The 17,419-nt window shown below is 43.5% G+C and overlaps 1 protein-coding gene and 2 pseudogenes across 4 annotated transcripts in view; 1 reads left to right on the top strand and 2 right to left on the bottom strand.

Moving 5' to 3' along the window:
- Nucleotides 1-216: 216 nt before the first annotated feature.
- CRTC3 (CREB regulated transcription coactivator 3) overlaps nt 217-17,419 on the bottom strand; it is a 390,875-nt gene continuing 373,672 nt past the window's right edge. For all 4 annotated transcript variants that reach the window (XM_063925925.1, XM_063925922.1, XM_063925921.1 and 1 more), the window contains 3 exons: nt 14,094-14,174; nt 6,518-6,722; nt 217-5,846 (listed from right to left, as the gene is read on the bottom strand). In XM_063925925.1, coding sequence (XP_063781995.1) covers nt 5,638-5,846; nt 6,518-6,722; nt 14,094-14,174 — 495 coding nt within the window. In that variant the 3' untranslated portion in view covers nt 217-5,637. The remainder of the gene's footprint in view (nt 5,847-6,517; nt 6,723-14,093; nt 14,175-17,419) is intronic.
- LOC134938301 (5S ribosomal RNA) lies at nt 7,747-7,864 on the bottom strand (annotated as a pseudogene).
- Nucleotides 8,146-8,263, top strand: LOC134938289 (5S ribosomal RNA; annotated as a pseudogene).

The raw sequence follows: 17,419 nt of genomic DNA, 5'->3' as shown, positions 1-17,419 counted from the left end.
AATGCATGATGTGTATTTAAAAAAATATATAAAATAAGCATAAATAACGCTTGCATCACAGAAATGAAGACTATGAATGTATCAAACCATTGCTTAATTATGGACAAATCTTATACCAATGACCAACACATGTACTTTAAAGATAAATTACTACAATATGATATATTGAATGACTAAACATTCTTCATAATAGTACAAAATCTCTACAATAAAACGTATTTTAAAACACATTTAATAAGTGCAACGGCAAGTGCACATATTGTTGTCATAACATCTAAATGAAGAGCATACATCAAGGAAGGCATAACCTAAACATCACAAATCCCTTTTATTCCGACGATGACCAGTTTGTTCTTGGTCCTCTCCTTAAAAGGGCCGTCTTGCACATGGAAAGTGTCTGAAAATGACAAGGTGAGTGATGTAAAGGCAAGACTTGACCCCTCTTGCTGCCAGATGTTGCGGCAACTCTGGCAGTGAACGCACCTCCCTGCTAGATGTCCTCAGCCTATTTCATTACTACTTCCACATGGTAGAGAACAGGAAAAAATATAAATGAATAAAACATTGAGAATCTCTGTTTTAAAATCTGCTTGGCAGTAAACTTATAATGTATTGTATCCTGCATTCTAAACAACAAATATAATTTTTAGACTTTCTTTCTCTAAAATTACCTTTATCTTACAAACATTTGGACAATAATTGCTAATACAGAAATGCCCTCTAAATCAATGCAGAGCAACATGGATGGTGAGCGTCTTATATCATTTAATATATTCAGCTGTGTCCATATTAAACTAGCCTCAATACACCATGTGACACAAGCAGGGCCGGCAACAGAAATCTTGGGGCCCAGTACAGTAATATCTCTGGGGCCCCCTCATATTAAATATATATCTACAGTATATATATATATATATATATATATATAATGCAACGGAAATTGCTGCACTATATATATATATATATATATATATATATATATCCTTCCTCCCAAACACACACCACAGTCTGTGTCTCTCTCTCTCTTTCATTCCTCCCACACACCCCACAGTCTGTCTCCCCGCAATGACTCCATGCTGCATTCCCATCTCACCCACCCCATCCCAAAGCCCTGTATTCCCTCACCAATCCACTCTTACCCCGGGGAGAGACTCATCTGTGCTGCACTCCCTAGTAACCAGACCCAAACACCACACAGCAGGTACCATGTGGCCCTCACGCCCCACCAGAAGTGGTTGGGGCAAGGCATGGAAATCCTCGCCAGTTGAGCTTCTACCGTGTCCCATAACTGACTGGAACAGAGCTGCACCCAGAGGAGCATGTGCACACTCGTGCCGCCCAGCCACCGTGTGTGAGAGGCTCCTATCACTTTGAGGCTGAGCGCACACACCGCCTACAGCTCACTTCCCTGTTTGGACAAGATGGCTCACATCCCTACCGGGCACTAAGTGGCGTATCCTTGGGGCCCCTCTGATCCTTGGGGCCCGGTACAGGTGTCCCCCTTTGACCCCCCCCCCCCCTCTGTTGCTGGCCCTGGACGCAAGATGCCTGGCGCGGTCCTGTGCGACTCCTTTCTCCCTTTTATTTTCCCGAAAATGTTTCCTAGTCGCAATGCGATGAGGCTAGGACTCGTCAGGAGACTGTGCTGATTAATTTGATTTGTGACACTTGTATATCCGTGTGCGACAGAGTCTGTATATGAAGCACAACGGAACTTAGCATGGAAAAAAAGCCACGTCTACAGCATCGTGGCACTTTCTATATAGGTTCAGACTCAGTAGAACAAATATATACAAGTGTCGCATATCAAATTAATCAGCACAGTCACCTTGTGCATCCTAGCTGCATAGCATTGTGAATAAGACACTTTTCAGGTAAAAATATGCAAAAAAAAGACACCCGGGACCTGGCGTGGAGCAGCTGTTTGGCATGGCAGCAGCAATAATGTATGGAGACACATTTGTAGCTATAAAAAACAACCGACTCCGTGTAAAACCTCCTACAAATGCTGATGATGCTTGTTTTTGTCACCAGTGTCCACATTGAAAATGTTATTTTATACATACAAAAATATTCATGTTCCAGTACCAGTATACACTCAAAATAAAATAACACGTTCTATGAATGGATTACTACTGTAACATTAATGCTATCTTACAGAGGGTGGCTCATACAGGTGATCAGCTGACGTGGGTGTTGTCTTGCATATCTTTGAAATAATTTGGCAACACTCCCTAAAGCAGGAGCCAGCAAATGATTAAGATGAAAGGATAAACAATTACTCTCCTAGTAATGTACCACAAAAGCCTATTCCTGTTGCTAGTGTAGATGTACATTTGTGCAGCTTTATTTCAACATAAAAAAAAATGCAAAATACTTCCATCGGGAACACACCTACGCATAAGGACTGCGCTAAAAGGAAATATAGTTTTACATATGATCCCGGAAGAAGGACAGAGCACAACATTGCTAAGAAATTAATTTCACAAGACACTTCAGGTGCTAAATTTCATTAGGGCAATAGGATAAAATGATGCCTTTTGAGCACTGCATCAACAACGTCTTTCTGTATAACCGTTACAGAGAGTCCTCTAAGGCACTGCTGAAAATAGAAAAGGGCCATTTGGAAATTCAAGCCAAAATAAACGCAAATCGTGAGTGTTGGGAACACTGCGTGCTGACATATCACAATCTTATTTTTTTTATTTAGATAAATAATTGCTTGATGCCTATTTACTTACTCTTCAAACTATTTTATGGAGACCCTTCCATAGCGGTAGCGGTGAATGGACACACTGAATGCATAGGACAATAATTTGACACACATTAAAGCTATAGTGCAAATCTGTTTTCTGGAAGGACTCTGCTGTCTTAGGCAGCGGTCTTATATTATGTCTCCATGTAGAGACTACTGTGTATATCGTTTTGCCAATAAATAAAAAAATAACTTAACAAAGTGGTTGTATGTGATTACAATAATGACACTTGCTGAAGTTAGCAATATCCAGTCCTTGCTTTCTGGTTTACAGGTAAAGGCAAATTCAGTGACTTGTTGCAAATAACACAAATGTGTTGAAACCCATAGAGGCTATAGCTGTTATCGGTCTAGTGTAGATATAATCATCATGGCTCACTACCATCCTTATTAATAGAATGCACAATTCCTTCATTAAGACATGACGTGAAGGATTGGGCTAAAACATATTTGCGATTTTATATATATATATATATATATATATATATATATATATATATATACACATATACACATACACACACTGTATATATGTCAAATCATAGTATTATTCATGATATACCACTTTGTGATAGTCCAGCTCTCAAAGCAGGAGTGGCAGGTTCGGGAGGTCTTCTCTCTTACATTCTGCTGTATAATTATACAAATGACACAGCAGAATGGGACATATAAATGTACCCAGTGCATCAAATTATCAATAGATGAAAAATATAATTTATATCAGAGCAATGTATCTTAAATTTATAGACATGACGGATCCACTTGATGTGTGCCGAATAAAGCTGCACTAATCAAAAGTGTTAGTGAAAGGACTATTCACTCCCCCTGGCTAAAGACTTGGGTACTGCATTATGCAGCAGCTCCTCTGTTCCTTCTACAGCATCAGCAGCAAACCAGGGGACTAGAGCAATCCCTGCACTACCAACCTTTACTTGCTATAATCAGCACAAAGTCAATCAATTAATTTAAGAGACCTGTGATTTAAAATGTAACCACTAATTTAGCAGGCAGGGAAGTAATTAAAGACCAATCAATACATCAAATAGAGATAATCTTGGACATAAGGTTACATTAAAATCTAACCCTAAAAAATGTTCACATGTTGTAGAGAAGAATGAAATGCACAGTCAGGTCAGAGAAATATTCACTGCAAAACAATCATCTCAAATTGTGAGTGGTTCCTACATTCCAAGTCACCGACTTGGATCAACAAACCATGCTAGGTTATCAGCAATGGGTCCTTCAATAGACTTTAAACCTTTCTGCCTCATTTACTAGATTACATTTTCATCCATGATTACAGACATGGCGAGCCCAGTTGGCAAACTTGTAGTTTGTATTAAAATCTCAGTCAGTACATATTACACATGTATCACTTCTCCATGATTCATACCTCTATGAATACATGTCTGCTAAATGCCGCTTTAACCGTGGTCACTGTATGACGCTCTCTTGCTGAGAAAGTTAGAGTAATGATTAAATGTCTGATTTTTGGTTGCTACAGCGTATCTGTACTATCTGCATCATTACTTAAAAAAAACAAAAAGATTTTGTAGAAAGGTTTAAAAAGTTTGATTATATCTGACAGAGCCATCAGCCTAATCTGTGTATCTGATCCAGCGAGCTCCTAACACGGTCCGCTGCTTAGCTGTGCCTGATAAATTGCCTTCAAATGCAAATAAAACATTGAGGTGCTGGATCAGCAGGCTTAGGCCATCATTACAGCTGTAGCCACGCTCACATTTGCTTGATGCGTATGCATCGCAGCATAGCTAGCATGACTGTCGAGGCCCGCGACTAGGACGCGCATATGCACGCACATGTCCATAGGAATTAATGGAGCCAATGCTTGCTGCGAAAAGTTGCAGCCTGGTGCACAATGCAGAATGCTGCGATGCAGCATCGCAGCAAAGATGATCATGGCTACATCTCTACGTGTGGCGTAAGAAGAGTACAAGAACAAATAATAAATCAGTATATTACTTATTCTATTAAAATATACTAGCCATTTTCACACAGTGGAGGCAGCCATTATGTGGGCTGTATCAATATTTAGATTATCAATTCACTAGAACTAGTAAAATAACTAAGGCTTGAGACACTAATGCCTCAAACTCCATTGAGAACACTGGTACCTAGTGAATGGATAGAACCTATTCTTCTTAATACTGGTGCAGCCAACAAACGGATACAAGTCGGGAGAGAGTGGCTAGCACTAAGGCACTATTACCTCGCTGTCTTATATTTAATTTGGTATAGTTTTATGCCAGATCTCAATCAAAAGTGTAAAAAAAAAAAAATCAGAGTATAAACCTGACAAGTGTTCATCAGCAAGTATTGAGGTCAGTGGTTTCAGTATCTAGAACATGGAATTTCTTGCAATAATTCTATCACTGGGTATTATTTTTTTCTTCTTTCAGGTTTTTTGTACATAATGAAACTATTCATTAAAAAATATGTAATTATAAATCCTTCGCTACTTAGGGTAGCTTCCAAACATGCTTTCTCGATGGGCCATGAGCATAAGTGGGTAGAAAAATAGTACGGCAATGGCACATCACCATCAAAACCGAAAAAAAATAAAATAAAATATACGTAGAAATGCAGTTCCTCTATCCAAGTTCATTCACAGAGAATCTTGTGTGCTTATCTACAAGACATCAATTACTGGCTTGGTTTAAAGCAGTCTCTTTTCAGATATCCTTTTAAACGTTCTTCAAAAAGTTAGTATTTCTACTTGGCCCAACATTCAAATGTCAAAAGATTAATTAAGCAATTGCAACTGCTCTGTGTCCAATCAAGCTTGGAACAAAGAGATTTAAGTGTCATCTGTTTATCGACAAAATAACTGAAGCAGTCTTCACTCCAACTAGGAGTGTGGATCACAGCTTGTCAGAACGGAAGCTGTCCTCTATTGAAGGGTCGGAAAGGACCATGTCAGGGTCACTTAACATGCTCAAACCATCCAAGCTCAGAGGTCCAAGTTTCAGCTCATCATCCAACTGAAATGTATTATCTGCATCAAAGCCCAGCTCAGAAACTCCTGCAACCGCATTACCAATGTCCTTCGATAAACTGTTGCTTGAGTCATCTTAAAAGAGAAGACAATATGAGTGACATTATGTAAATGCAACCGTTACACTTTCCAAATGCATGAAATAATTATTAGATTTACTCTTCGCTGATTATGTTTTGCAGCTTCCATACCTATTTGTTCATGCAAATGTATAAGTTTTAATAGATTTAAAAATGAAACTAACTCATTACTTACAAACAGTATGTAGTTTCATTAACTTAAATATATTTTTCCCATATATTCTTTTTTGTGCCAAACAGTTACTTTAAACTGGATCTAATTCATTTATTACTGGGGAATAGACTCTATTGGGTCGATCCAATTACCTCCCGAAGCGTGCAAAGTGCCATTGCAACAGCGTTTAAACGCTGGCAACGGCACCCGATCTCACACCCATCGCGACCGTGAATCAGCTCCAATTCGCACAAAACTGCTCTGACCTCTATGGGGTGGTGAGCAGTTTTGTGCAAATTCGGCCCGCTGCAATGTGCAGCAGCTGTCGTGCTGATTCGCAGCTGCAATATTATTGCAGCCAATTGGATTGACCCCTATGTTTGGTGTTGGCTCAATGAGAGTCTTCTAGGTGAACAATGTTTATACTAATCCTCTACCTGTGACATTTAGACGTGCATAGAGGCAAGCTTCTGAAAATCATTGATATTCCACTGTACAAAGTAATTGCTGACCTGTTAAGATAATGTTTGGAACACTCCCCCCGTAGTTTGAATACAAGTAGTTTGGCCTCATCTGGAAAGGATCTTGGAGATTTCCATGACTCCCTCCTAGTCCCATCATGGAGGCCTGAGAGTACTGGAGGTTCATGTTTGGATCAAACAGAGCATTGTTGGGAAGGGAACTGCTTGGACTTCCATACATATCATACTGTTCTTGCTGAATAGAAATAAAGAAAGCTTAATCCAGTTACAGTTTTAAAGACTGAAACACTGTAATTTTCACATTACAGACTACACAAGGTGGCAAGTGAGGAATATATACTAGGCAACAGCTGCAGTTTTGAATGACCTTTCTAACGCTATACCTATTTAATTCAACATAGAGTTTCAAGCCATAAAATACTATAAAGCAGTGTTGGACTGGAGCAAGATGGGCCCAACAGAGGAATGCAGTGGTAGGGGCCTATGCTTAAAGAACAGAGGCTTGGCTAACCATTTGAGAGTGCATGGTCTGGGCCTTTTTAGAAATGTATATAGAGAATCTACCTGTAGTTTCTATAGAAGTGAACCAAACACCCATGTTCATCAGTGTACTGCTCCTGCAGGTAATTGACCCTTTAACAACGTACATTTTGAGTGGACAGTTTAGAACCTGACCTCTAGAGGAACAGGTGGTGCCCCAGATTCTGGGGCCCACTGGGGATTTCCCCTGTACCACTGTGAACTCAGTCCGAACCTGCTATACAGTGTTTCATCCAGAACTTTAAAAAAGACTGTGGGGGCCTGATTTAAATACAGGCACTTATCCAAATCAGTTGGGAAGGAGAGACAAGACAAAAAACCCTTGTTTGGGAGCACTCATTTGAATAAATTAAATTAGATTAGATGAGGTAAGTATGGAAAAAAATATAAATACGATAAAACTTAACCTTTAATTGTTTCTCAAATAAAAGGAAAAAAAGGGGAGGAGGAATAGTATGAAGAATATAGGACTCGTGTCTGGTAATTTGGCTAAAAAAACTTGTTTAACCCTTTTAGCAAATGAGGTACAAGTGGCTAGGAGAAGGTGAAAATATTGGAAGTGATAAATTGGAAGGATATAGGTATATTCAAGTGAAATGAGTATATCCAGGACCGTCACTATATATGCCTCAATACAAAGGTATCCAAATGGAGAGTGATATGGTAGCAAGTTTGAATGAGCAATGTTGAATGTTGTATTAGAGATAGAGGAAAAAGGGGGCCCACTGCACCTGGTATTCTCAGGGGGTTTCCCATCCTGATACTGACCAGGCCATACCTGCTTAGCTTCCGAGATCGGACAGGATCGGGCGCATTCAGGGTAGTATGGCCGTGGGCCTGGGGTGAGAAAGAAGTGAAAGAAAATAAGAGCAAGATTTCAATGTCCGTGCTGAATACAAATCCACCATGGGTGGTCCGGGAGTGTTTTTCCAGAAACAGACATAGGGGTATAGTCAGTTTTGGAGAATTAAAATGGGGCCCATTTTAATTCTCCAAAACTGACTATACCCCTATGTCTGTTTCTGGAAAAACACTCCCGGACCACCCATGGTGGATTTGTATTCAGCACGGACATTGAAATCTTGCTCTTATTTTCTTTCACTTCTTTCTCACCCCAGGCCCACGGCCATACTACCCTGAATGCGCCCGATCCTGTCCGATCTCGGAAGCTAAGCAGGTATGGCCTGGTCAGTATCAGGATGGGAAACCCCCTGAGAATACCAGGTGCAGTGGGCCCCCTTTTTCCTCTATCTCTAATACAACATTCAACATTGCTCATTCAAACTTGCTACCATATCACTCTCCATTTGGATACCTTTGTATTGAGGCATATATAGTGACGGTCCTGGATATACTCATTTCACTTGAATATACCTATATCCTTCCAATTTATCACTTCCAATATTTTCACCTTCTCCTAGCCACTTGTACCTCATTTGCTAAAAGGGTTAAACAAGTTTTTTTAGCCAAATTACCAGACACGAGTCCTATATTCTTCATACTATTCCTCCTCCCCTTTTTTTCCTTTTATTTGAGAAACAATTAAAGGTTAAGTTTTATCGTATTTATATTTTTTTCCATACTTACCTCATCTAATCTAATTTAATTTATTCAAATGAGTGCTCCCAAACAAGGGTTTTTTGTCTTGTCTCTCCTTCCCAACTGTAGTCCAATCTACAATTTTCCTGGGAGCACCGCCAATCAGTAGCAGTTCCTAATCACATTTTTTCAACTGCATTTATATTGGTTTTCTTATGCTATTCATATATCTTACTTAGATTATTAACACTAGTGCGGTTCCAAATTCAACCTTATACTTATCCAAATCAGCCTCAAGCATCTCTGAACACATAAGCCTGTTCGTTATCTTATAGAAAATAAATACTAAATGGCAGGAGGAGAAAGCAAATTAAGTGTGGATGACCGAGGCAAATAAAGTAAGAAACCAGCACATCAATGTTTGTTCTGAAAACGTTTTGTTAAAAGCAAAAACCATTAACTGCATAGTGGCGAAGAGGTGTCCATTGTCCACAATGATCTCTGTGAGAGTGGGTAAAATACAATGATATACTAATAATGTTGGTAGCGATACAGTGCAGGCCAGTGATAGGTGAGGAGTACTAAACACATGTAGATAAAGCAGGTGTGAGGATTGCCAGCATTGTGCATTAGTTACTGGAGAATACATGAATGTGAAATCATGTATTGCATTTACTGAATTGCTCTATTGTCATATATTCTGCAGTAACTAGTCCGTAAGTATACTCATTGGCAGAAGTGGTCACTCAACATTTTATTAGAGGAATTCAATTATTCTCTTAACATTTTAGGTATGATTTCTGAAATAAGAAGAGTATGGCAGACCTGCGTAAGACCATATACAGGTGGAAGCGTCTGTGTACATTTCCAAAACAAGCGGAGCAGAGGTAAAGACCCAGAGAGCCATAACAAAAGCCTCATTCAGGTACTGAGAGGACGTGCTCTCTTGCAGCTCCTGAGGGCACCTTATTATATTAATCCTTTAACCTGCCTGCTCCTTTCCTGAGAGCCCCGGTGTGCCTCCTGTGGCCCCTCTAACCCTGTAGTAGTCGTTGTTGGGGTCCCGCGGAATCGGGTAGCGCTTTTCAGCCCTCCTGCAGATTGCGGCCTTCCCCCCAGCGTGAAGCCGGGACCTGGAGTTGGAGAGCAATCCAGGCCGAACACCCGTGGCTGCGATCTTGGCTCTGCTGCGCCTCCGGTGACCCCTGTGTACAATCTACAGGCCTCCATGCAGCTCCTCCATCCCCCCCTCTGCCGTTATACAACCCCAGCGTGGGGGGGACGAGTGAGGGGACGCGGCCCGCCGGGGACCGGGCGACGGCCATCTTGCCTTCCATTGTGGACCTCGCTGTACGCCGGGACGCCTGCAGGGTGAGCTCTTACCCTCCCCTCCAGCTTGCTGCTCCCTTCGGTCTCCCTGCTGCTGGGGTCTGGTGACACGGTGAGCGGGATCGCTGGGCTCCCAAGGTCTCTCCCGCCGCCGCCCGGCCGCCTCCTGCTGCCCCCCTGCTTACTGTCTCCGGAGCTCCCAGTGTGAGGGCGGCGCTGTGCAGCCCTGGCCCCCCGGTGTGCAGTACGCGAACAGCGACTCTCACTGGGGCTCCACTGCATGGGCTACGCTGGCCTGAGTGTTTACCCCAGCTGATTCAGGAATAAGCCCTGCTCCACCCCCCCCCCCCCCCCCTCCTCCCTCCAGGCTCCATGACCTATAATCAGATTTCTGCCATCACTGGGCTGCTGCAGTACACAGGGGATTACTGACCTCCCCCTCCTTCCTCCTATCCTCTGGTCTTGGACCCTGGCTGAGTCCGGCCCGGGTTCTGTGGTGAACCCTCCTACCAGCACCCCTTCCAACAGCCACTCGCACCCGGAAGCGGGTATATTGCGTGCCACCCCTCAACGCCATCCACTCCACGAGATCACAGGTGGACCGTGTGGTGTCCCTGTTCAGTCCCGTTGCACTGCCGCCGGTCGCTGGCTGGTCCGTGGCCGTGTTGGTGTGCTCCCCTCTACCGCTCGGCTACCTCACGGGATCACACCACACACCTGATTGCTATTTGCCTCACCATCTGCGATGTGAGGAGCACATGATGCCTGTTCTATGCTAAATCATTCTGCGGCCTTATAGTGTTTAGGGCAGAGGTTCTCAAACTCGGTCCTCGGGAGCCCACACAGTGCATGTTTTGCAGGTAACCCAGCAGGTGCACAGGTCTATTAATTACTCACTGACACATTTTAAAAGGTCCACAGGTGGAGCTAATTATTTCACTTGCGATTCTGTGAGGAGACCTGCAAAACATGCACTGTGTGGGCCCCCGAGGACAGAGTTTGAAAACCTCTGGTTTAGGGGCTCTTTTTTATACTAGCTATAGGGTCTATTGGAGCTGTCATTTACCCACTTCACGGTTGTACCAACTAATCCGCTGAGCCGATAGTTTCTACTGCTACCCACCTATCTCTCTCATTCCACTATGTCACAGAGGAACCGCAAAACCCCTGCTCTTGCTAAACCTAGTATCCTCCGGGTCTGGGAGAAAGCGGGCGCTACTCCTCATAACTCCCCCACTGTGGACCCCATGTCGGATGCTGACGATGCACCTTCTCCGAAGGCTGGTCTTACGACCCAAGACGTAATTGCTATCGTCACTAAGACTATCCAGACAGAAATGAGGTTGATCCTTGCCGAATTCAGAACTGAACTCGCTGATCTTGGCGCCCGCACTGACTCCCTGGAACGTAAAGTGGATGAAGTCTGCCAATATCAGGTGGTGGTTGAACAAGAACGGTCTGAGATTCGCGCACATTTGGCTCAACATGGAGACCACCTAGAGAATTTAGACAACCGGAATCGCCGGAATAATGTCTGGATCCGCAACATACCGGAGAGCGTCTCCATGGAGGGCCTCCCGAGTTTTATGGAAGGCTTGCTGCTGACTATGATTCCTGAGGTTTCTAAAGATTTCCTTCTTCTCGATAGAGCGCACAGGGCGCTGCACCCACGTCCTCCCCCCACTCAACCCCCTTGGGATGTTATCCTGCGGTTCCACTATTACAAAACAAAAGAGAAATTCATGATGGCGGCTCGGGAACACCAATCAGTTGCTTATTCTGGAACCCAGCTACAAATTTTCCAGGACTTGGCCCCCTCTACGCTTCGAAAACGTCGAGACCTCACCGCTATCACCAAGGTCCTTCGCGACCACTCCATCAAGTATAAATGGGGATTCCCGTTCCAACTTCATGTCTCCAAAGATGGCTCCCACCATTCGATTAAAACGCCCGCCCAAGGCAACGACCTCCTTAGGTCCCTTGGCATCTTTGATTCTCTTCCTGACGAGATCCGAAATCATCTCACTACTACCTCCACTAGAAGACCCGTGGCGCCTACTACTGATTGGTCTACTAAATGAGCAGTTGAGATGCTCGCTACAGATTAGCTGCTATGCTTGACATTGCACATTAGTTCCCCCCCTTCTTATGGTACATTATTTTACACGTTTGACTTTTATGGTTTAGTGGACTAAGCGTTGTTTCGGACTTCTGCAAGAAGACTATGGCAAAATAATACATTCTGCCATTATAATTACCCCACAAATAATTAATCAATACTGCAGTCACCAACTATACTGTAATAAATGATATTTACAGCAGGCGTCACACATTACACTATGATATAATAATCCAATCCAGCTGTCATTGCTTACATGTATTCTTCTACTGTCACATGATCTACATTACTATTTGACCCTTAATGAAATCATGTATTGTACAGATTTAACTTCCCAACGGCTCAAATTGCAGTCTAGAGAGAATGCATGTAAAATATACATTTGCCATTTATGAAGGAGTTGGTGTTGGATTCGGGCAGCAAGGTTTGGTGTACCAATACCACTTTGTTACACACACTCAGCTGTAAGAGGAAAGTGGTAGAGCCGCATACGACAAAGTTGCCAGCTGTTGCTCATGCATAATTTTAAGCTGTCTGTCTGTATCTACCTTTCCAATTTCTGTCACTCAAAGCTGTGTATTTGAGGCTTTCACAATCTATCACGAGATATGCATTATGTGCACTTCAGTCAATAAAAAACAGAAACCATGAAGCGCCTTGTTCTCTTAAGATATGTACATAAAGCCTGATTTATGCATGTATGGTATCATACCTCCCAACATGACCCTCTCCAGGAGGGACAGAATGCTCTGCTCCTGGACTTCCCTCTTAATGTATGATTGCCATCACCTGTGCTGAAACACCTTTCTTATCCATTAACCCACAGGTTCTCAAACTCGGTCCTCAGGACCCCACACAGTGCATGTTTTGCAGGTCTCCTCACAGAATCGCAAGTGAAATAATTAGCTCCACCTGTGGACCTTTTAAAATGTGTCAGTGAGTAATTAATACACCTGTGCACCTGCTGGGTTACCTGCAAAACATGCACTGTGTGGGGTCCTGAGGACCGAGTTTGAGAACCACTGCATTAACCTGTTCAACACAGGTGCTGGCAATCATAAGAGAAAGGGAAAAGTCCAGAGGCAGAGCATTGTGTCCCTCCTGGAGAGGGTCATGTTGGGAGGTATGGGTATGTTCCACATGAGGCTGCTTTCTCTGTAAAGACAACGGTATCAGTGCTCACTGTTTTATTTGCTATAGACAGACCTATATAGAACTATCTATCTATGTCAAGTTCCTATAGTTATCCTGTAGAGTACTATTGATGCTATATAAATAAAGTGCAATAACAAATGTCCAAAGATGGATGGACAATAACTGCTATGTACTCTATAGGGATCAATGTTTCTATGCAGCTCTACACAACCCCATATCTAGCACTCTAATGTATACACTCTATACCACAGGTTCTCAAACTTGGTCTTTTGACCCCAGACAGTGCATGTTTTGTAGTTCTCCTCACAGAATCATAAAGTGAAATAATTAGCTCCACCTGTGGACTTTTTAAAATGTGTCAGAGAGTAATAAATACACCCGTGCACCTGCTGGGTTACCTGGAAAACGTTGACTGTTTGCGGTCCTGAGAACTGGGTTTGAGACCTATGCTCTATACACCAGTGGCTCTCAAACTCTGTCCTCAGGACCCCAGACAGTTCATGTTTTGCAGGTCACCTAGCGGGAGCTCCACCAGTGGAGCTCATTATTTCACTTGCAAATTCTGTGAGGAGAAATGGAAAACAAACTGTTTGGAATCCTGAGAACCGAGTTTGAGAACCTGTGCTCTATACCACAAATACAATAGTGTTCAAACATGCACAGGATTAATCAACGCTGGGTCTTTTCATACAGAGCCAAAACTTTGTCTTATGATGGTGCAACATTGAGGAAAAGGGGAAACAAAACTGGATAATTGCAGTACTTATTGTGTTACTATATGGAGGTCCCAGAAACTCAAAAACAAAAACATATCCGAGAGATAACGAAACACGATCAGTACAAAAGCTATTTGTAATAATGTATGAAATATTAAAGCATTACTACAGAATCAACTGGATTCTAACGCTGAGCAGTAACACTGACCTGCTGCCAAAGATACTTCCCCTGTCTCGTGTGTTGCTGCTGATCAAAGAAAGCATCAGCAAAGAAGCTGCTGAGGGAGTTCTATGAAAAGAAATATGAAACAAATATTAGTAAACACATACATACATACATACATACAGTCCTTTCTGTGTGGCTGGGGGATAGGACGATGTAATCTTTTCATTTCTAATAAGAGGAGAAATATTCATGTTAGGAGTCAGACTCGGGGAGACTAGATAGGCCCACACATTCTTCTGGTGTACTAGTTTTCATAAGAGGTCCCTGGTTTCTCTCCCCGATGTGAGGGCACAATAGATAGGCCTTACACACATCATTATGCAAATGCTTCCAACCACTTCTGTGAAGGTTTATCAAATAACCCTACGGTCTGCAAAGATTAATAAATATGCAACAACTAACATATTTAGAGCCTATAACTGTGTGTGTGCCATAGCTCAAAACATAACTCTTCCAAAGACAATAATGAGGACAAACTGGATATGTACTGCCTCCTCCATATACACCTTGATATTCCATGTTATACTCTTTAATAAAACAGTAAATGGTTCGGTTTCAAAAAGTAAGAGACAACAGTACACCCCTAATCGATCAGCGATATATCTGGGGCACATGCATTACAGGAGGAAAACAACCATACTACAGACATGTTTTATAAAGTCAAAATAAACTACTTTTACTTTTTGGCCCATCACTTTTGTATGGTCTTCTTTATCAGCTAGTAGACTCTACCTGCTGCCATTGCCACTGTGTGACATAGTGACAGTGGAAGATGGAATCAGCAGGTACGCCAATCATTTAAAAATACTACAAGGAAAGATGAATACAAATATAAAACATACATAAAGAACACCCCATTTCCTGCATTAATATGGGGGATTAAAAGTCTACTTTTAAAGGCAAATTAAATAACATCTTAATATTGGGCATGTAATGAATATTAATATAATGTAAAAAAGACACATCAATCCACACTAACAAAACGTTGCAGACATTACCACAGAATACATAGGGGTATATGCAATTCCGGGCGAATTGCGGCACTTTTTCGCCCGTTTTTAAATTCGACACAATTCGACCGTCGAATTCCGGCAGGTGGGTGCCGGAATTCGACATATTCAATAAAAAACGAATTCGACAGTCCCGCTGTCGAAAAACGTCCGTTTTGACGGATTTTGATTAGATTTTAAAAAAATGTTAAAAAAACGGGAAAAAAACAGAAAAAAAATTGCGTGGGGTCCCCCCTCCTAAGCATAACCAGCCTCGGGCTCTTTGAGCCGGTCCTGGTTGCCAAAATACGGGAAAAAAAATGACAGGGGATCCCCCGTATTTTAACAACCAGCATCGGGCTCTGCGCCTGGTCCTGGTGCAAAAAATACGGGGGACAAAAAGAGTAGGGGTCCCCCGTATTTTTTGGACCAGCACCGGGCTCCACTAGCTGGACAGATAATGCCACAGCCGGGGGTCCCTTTTATACAGCGCCCTGCGGCCGTGGCATTAAATACCCAACTAGTCACCCCTGGCCGGGGTACCCTGGAGGAGTGGGGACCTCTCAATCAAGGGGTCCCCCCCCCCCAGCCACCCAAGGGCCAGGGGTGAAGCCCGAGGCTGTCCCCCCCATCCAAGGGCTGCGGATGGGGGGCTGATAGCCTTGTTGAAAATGGAAGAATATTGTTTGTTTTTTGCAGAAGAACTACAAGTCCCAGCAAGCCTCCCCCGCAAGCCGGTACTTGGAGAACCACAAGTACCAGCATGCGGGGGGGAAACGGGCCCGCTGGTACCTGTAGTTCTACTGCAAAAAAATACCCAAATAAAAACAGGACACAGACACCGTGAAAATACAACTTTATTTCACACATGCCGACACATACATACTTACCTATGTTGACACGCCAACTCTGGCCACGTCTCCAATGTCGACGTCCGGGGTACCTGAAAATAAAATTATACTCACCTGATCCAGTGTCCGGTTCTTTTATTATAATCCACGTACTTGGCAAAAAAAAAAAAAAAAAACGCATACCCGAACCAGACGGACTGAAAGGGGTCCCATGTTTACACATGGGACCCCTTTCCCCGAATGCAGAGACCCCCCGTGACTCCTGTCACAGAAAGGTCCCTTCAGCCAATCAGGAAGCGCCACTTCGTGGCACTCTCCTGATTGGCTATATGCGCGTCGGAGCTGTCAGACGCGCATCGCACAGCTCCCTCCATTAGTTTCAACTTTGCAGTCAGCGGTGGGGTTACCCGCGGTCAGCCGCTGACCGCGGGTGACCTCACCGCTGACCGCAAAGTTCCCACCATTGAAACTAATGGAGGGAGCTGTGCGATGCGTTGTCTACCAGCTCAGACGCGCAAAGGCAATCAGGAGAGTGCCACGAAGTGGCACTTCCTGATTGGCTGAAGGGACCTTTCTGTGACAGGAGTCACGGGGGGTCTCTGCATTCGGGGAAAGGGGTCCCATGTGTAAACATGGTACCCCTTTCAGTCCGTCTGGTTCGGGTATGCTTTTTTTTTTTTTGCCAATTACGTGGATTATAATAAAAGAACCGGACACTGGATCAGGTGAGTAAAATTTTATTTTCAGGTACCCCGGACGTCGACATTGGAGACGTGACCAGAGTCGGCGTATCAACATAGGTAAGTATATATGTGTCGGCATGTGTGAAATAAAGTTGTATTTTCACGGTGTCTGTGTCCTGTTTTTATTTGGGTATTTTTTTGCAGTAGAACTACAGGTACCAGCGGGCCTGTTTCCCCCGCATGCTGGTACTTGTGGTTCTCCAAGTACCGGCTTGCTGGGACTTGTAGTTCTTCTGCAAAAAAACAAACAATATTCTTCCATTTTCAACAAGGCTATCAGCCCCCCATCCGCAGCCCTTGGATGGTGGGGGACAGCCTCGGGCTTCACCCCTGGCCCTTGGGTGGCTGGGGAGGGGTACCCCTTGATTGAAGGGGTCCCCACTCCTACAGGGTACCCCGGCAAGGGGTGACTAGTTGGGTATTTAATGCCACGGCCGCAGGGCGCTGTATAAAAGGGACCCCCGGCTGTGGCATTATCTGTCCAGCTAGTGGAGCCCGGTGCTGGTCCAAAAAATACGGGGGACCCCTACTCTTTTTGTCCCCCGTATTTTTTGCACCAGGACCAGGCGCAGAGCCCGGTGCTGGTTGTTAGAATACGGGGGATCCCCTGTCATTTTTCCCCCCGTATTTTGGCAACCAGGACCGGCTCAAAGAGCCAGAGGCTGGTTATGCTTAGGAGGGGGGACCCCACACATTTTTTTCCCCTGATTTTTACATTTATTTTT

This window comes from Pseudophryne corroboree, chromosome 6 (genome assembly GCF_028390025.1).
Source record: "Pseudophryne corroboree isolate aPseCor3 chromosome 6, aPseCor3.hap2, whole genome shotgun sequence".
Lineage (NCBI taxonomy): Eukaryota > Metazoa > Chordata > Amphibia > Anura > Myobatrachidae > Pseudophryne > Pseudophryne corroboree.
The sequence above is the reverse complement of the archived record's forward strand: the minus strand, read 5'-3'. Positions and strand labels throughout refer to the sequence as shown.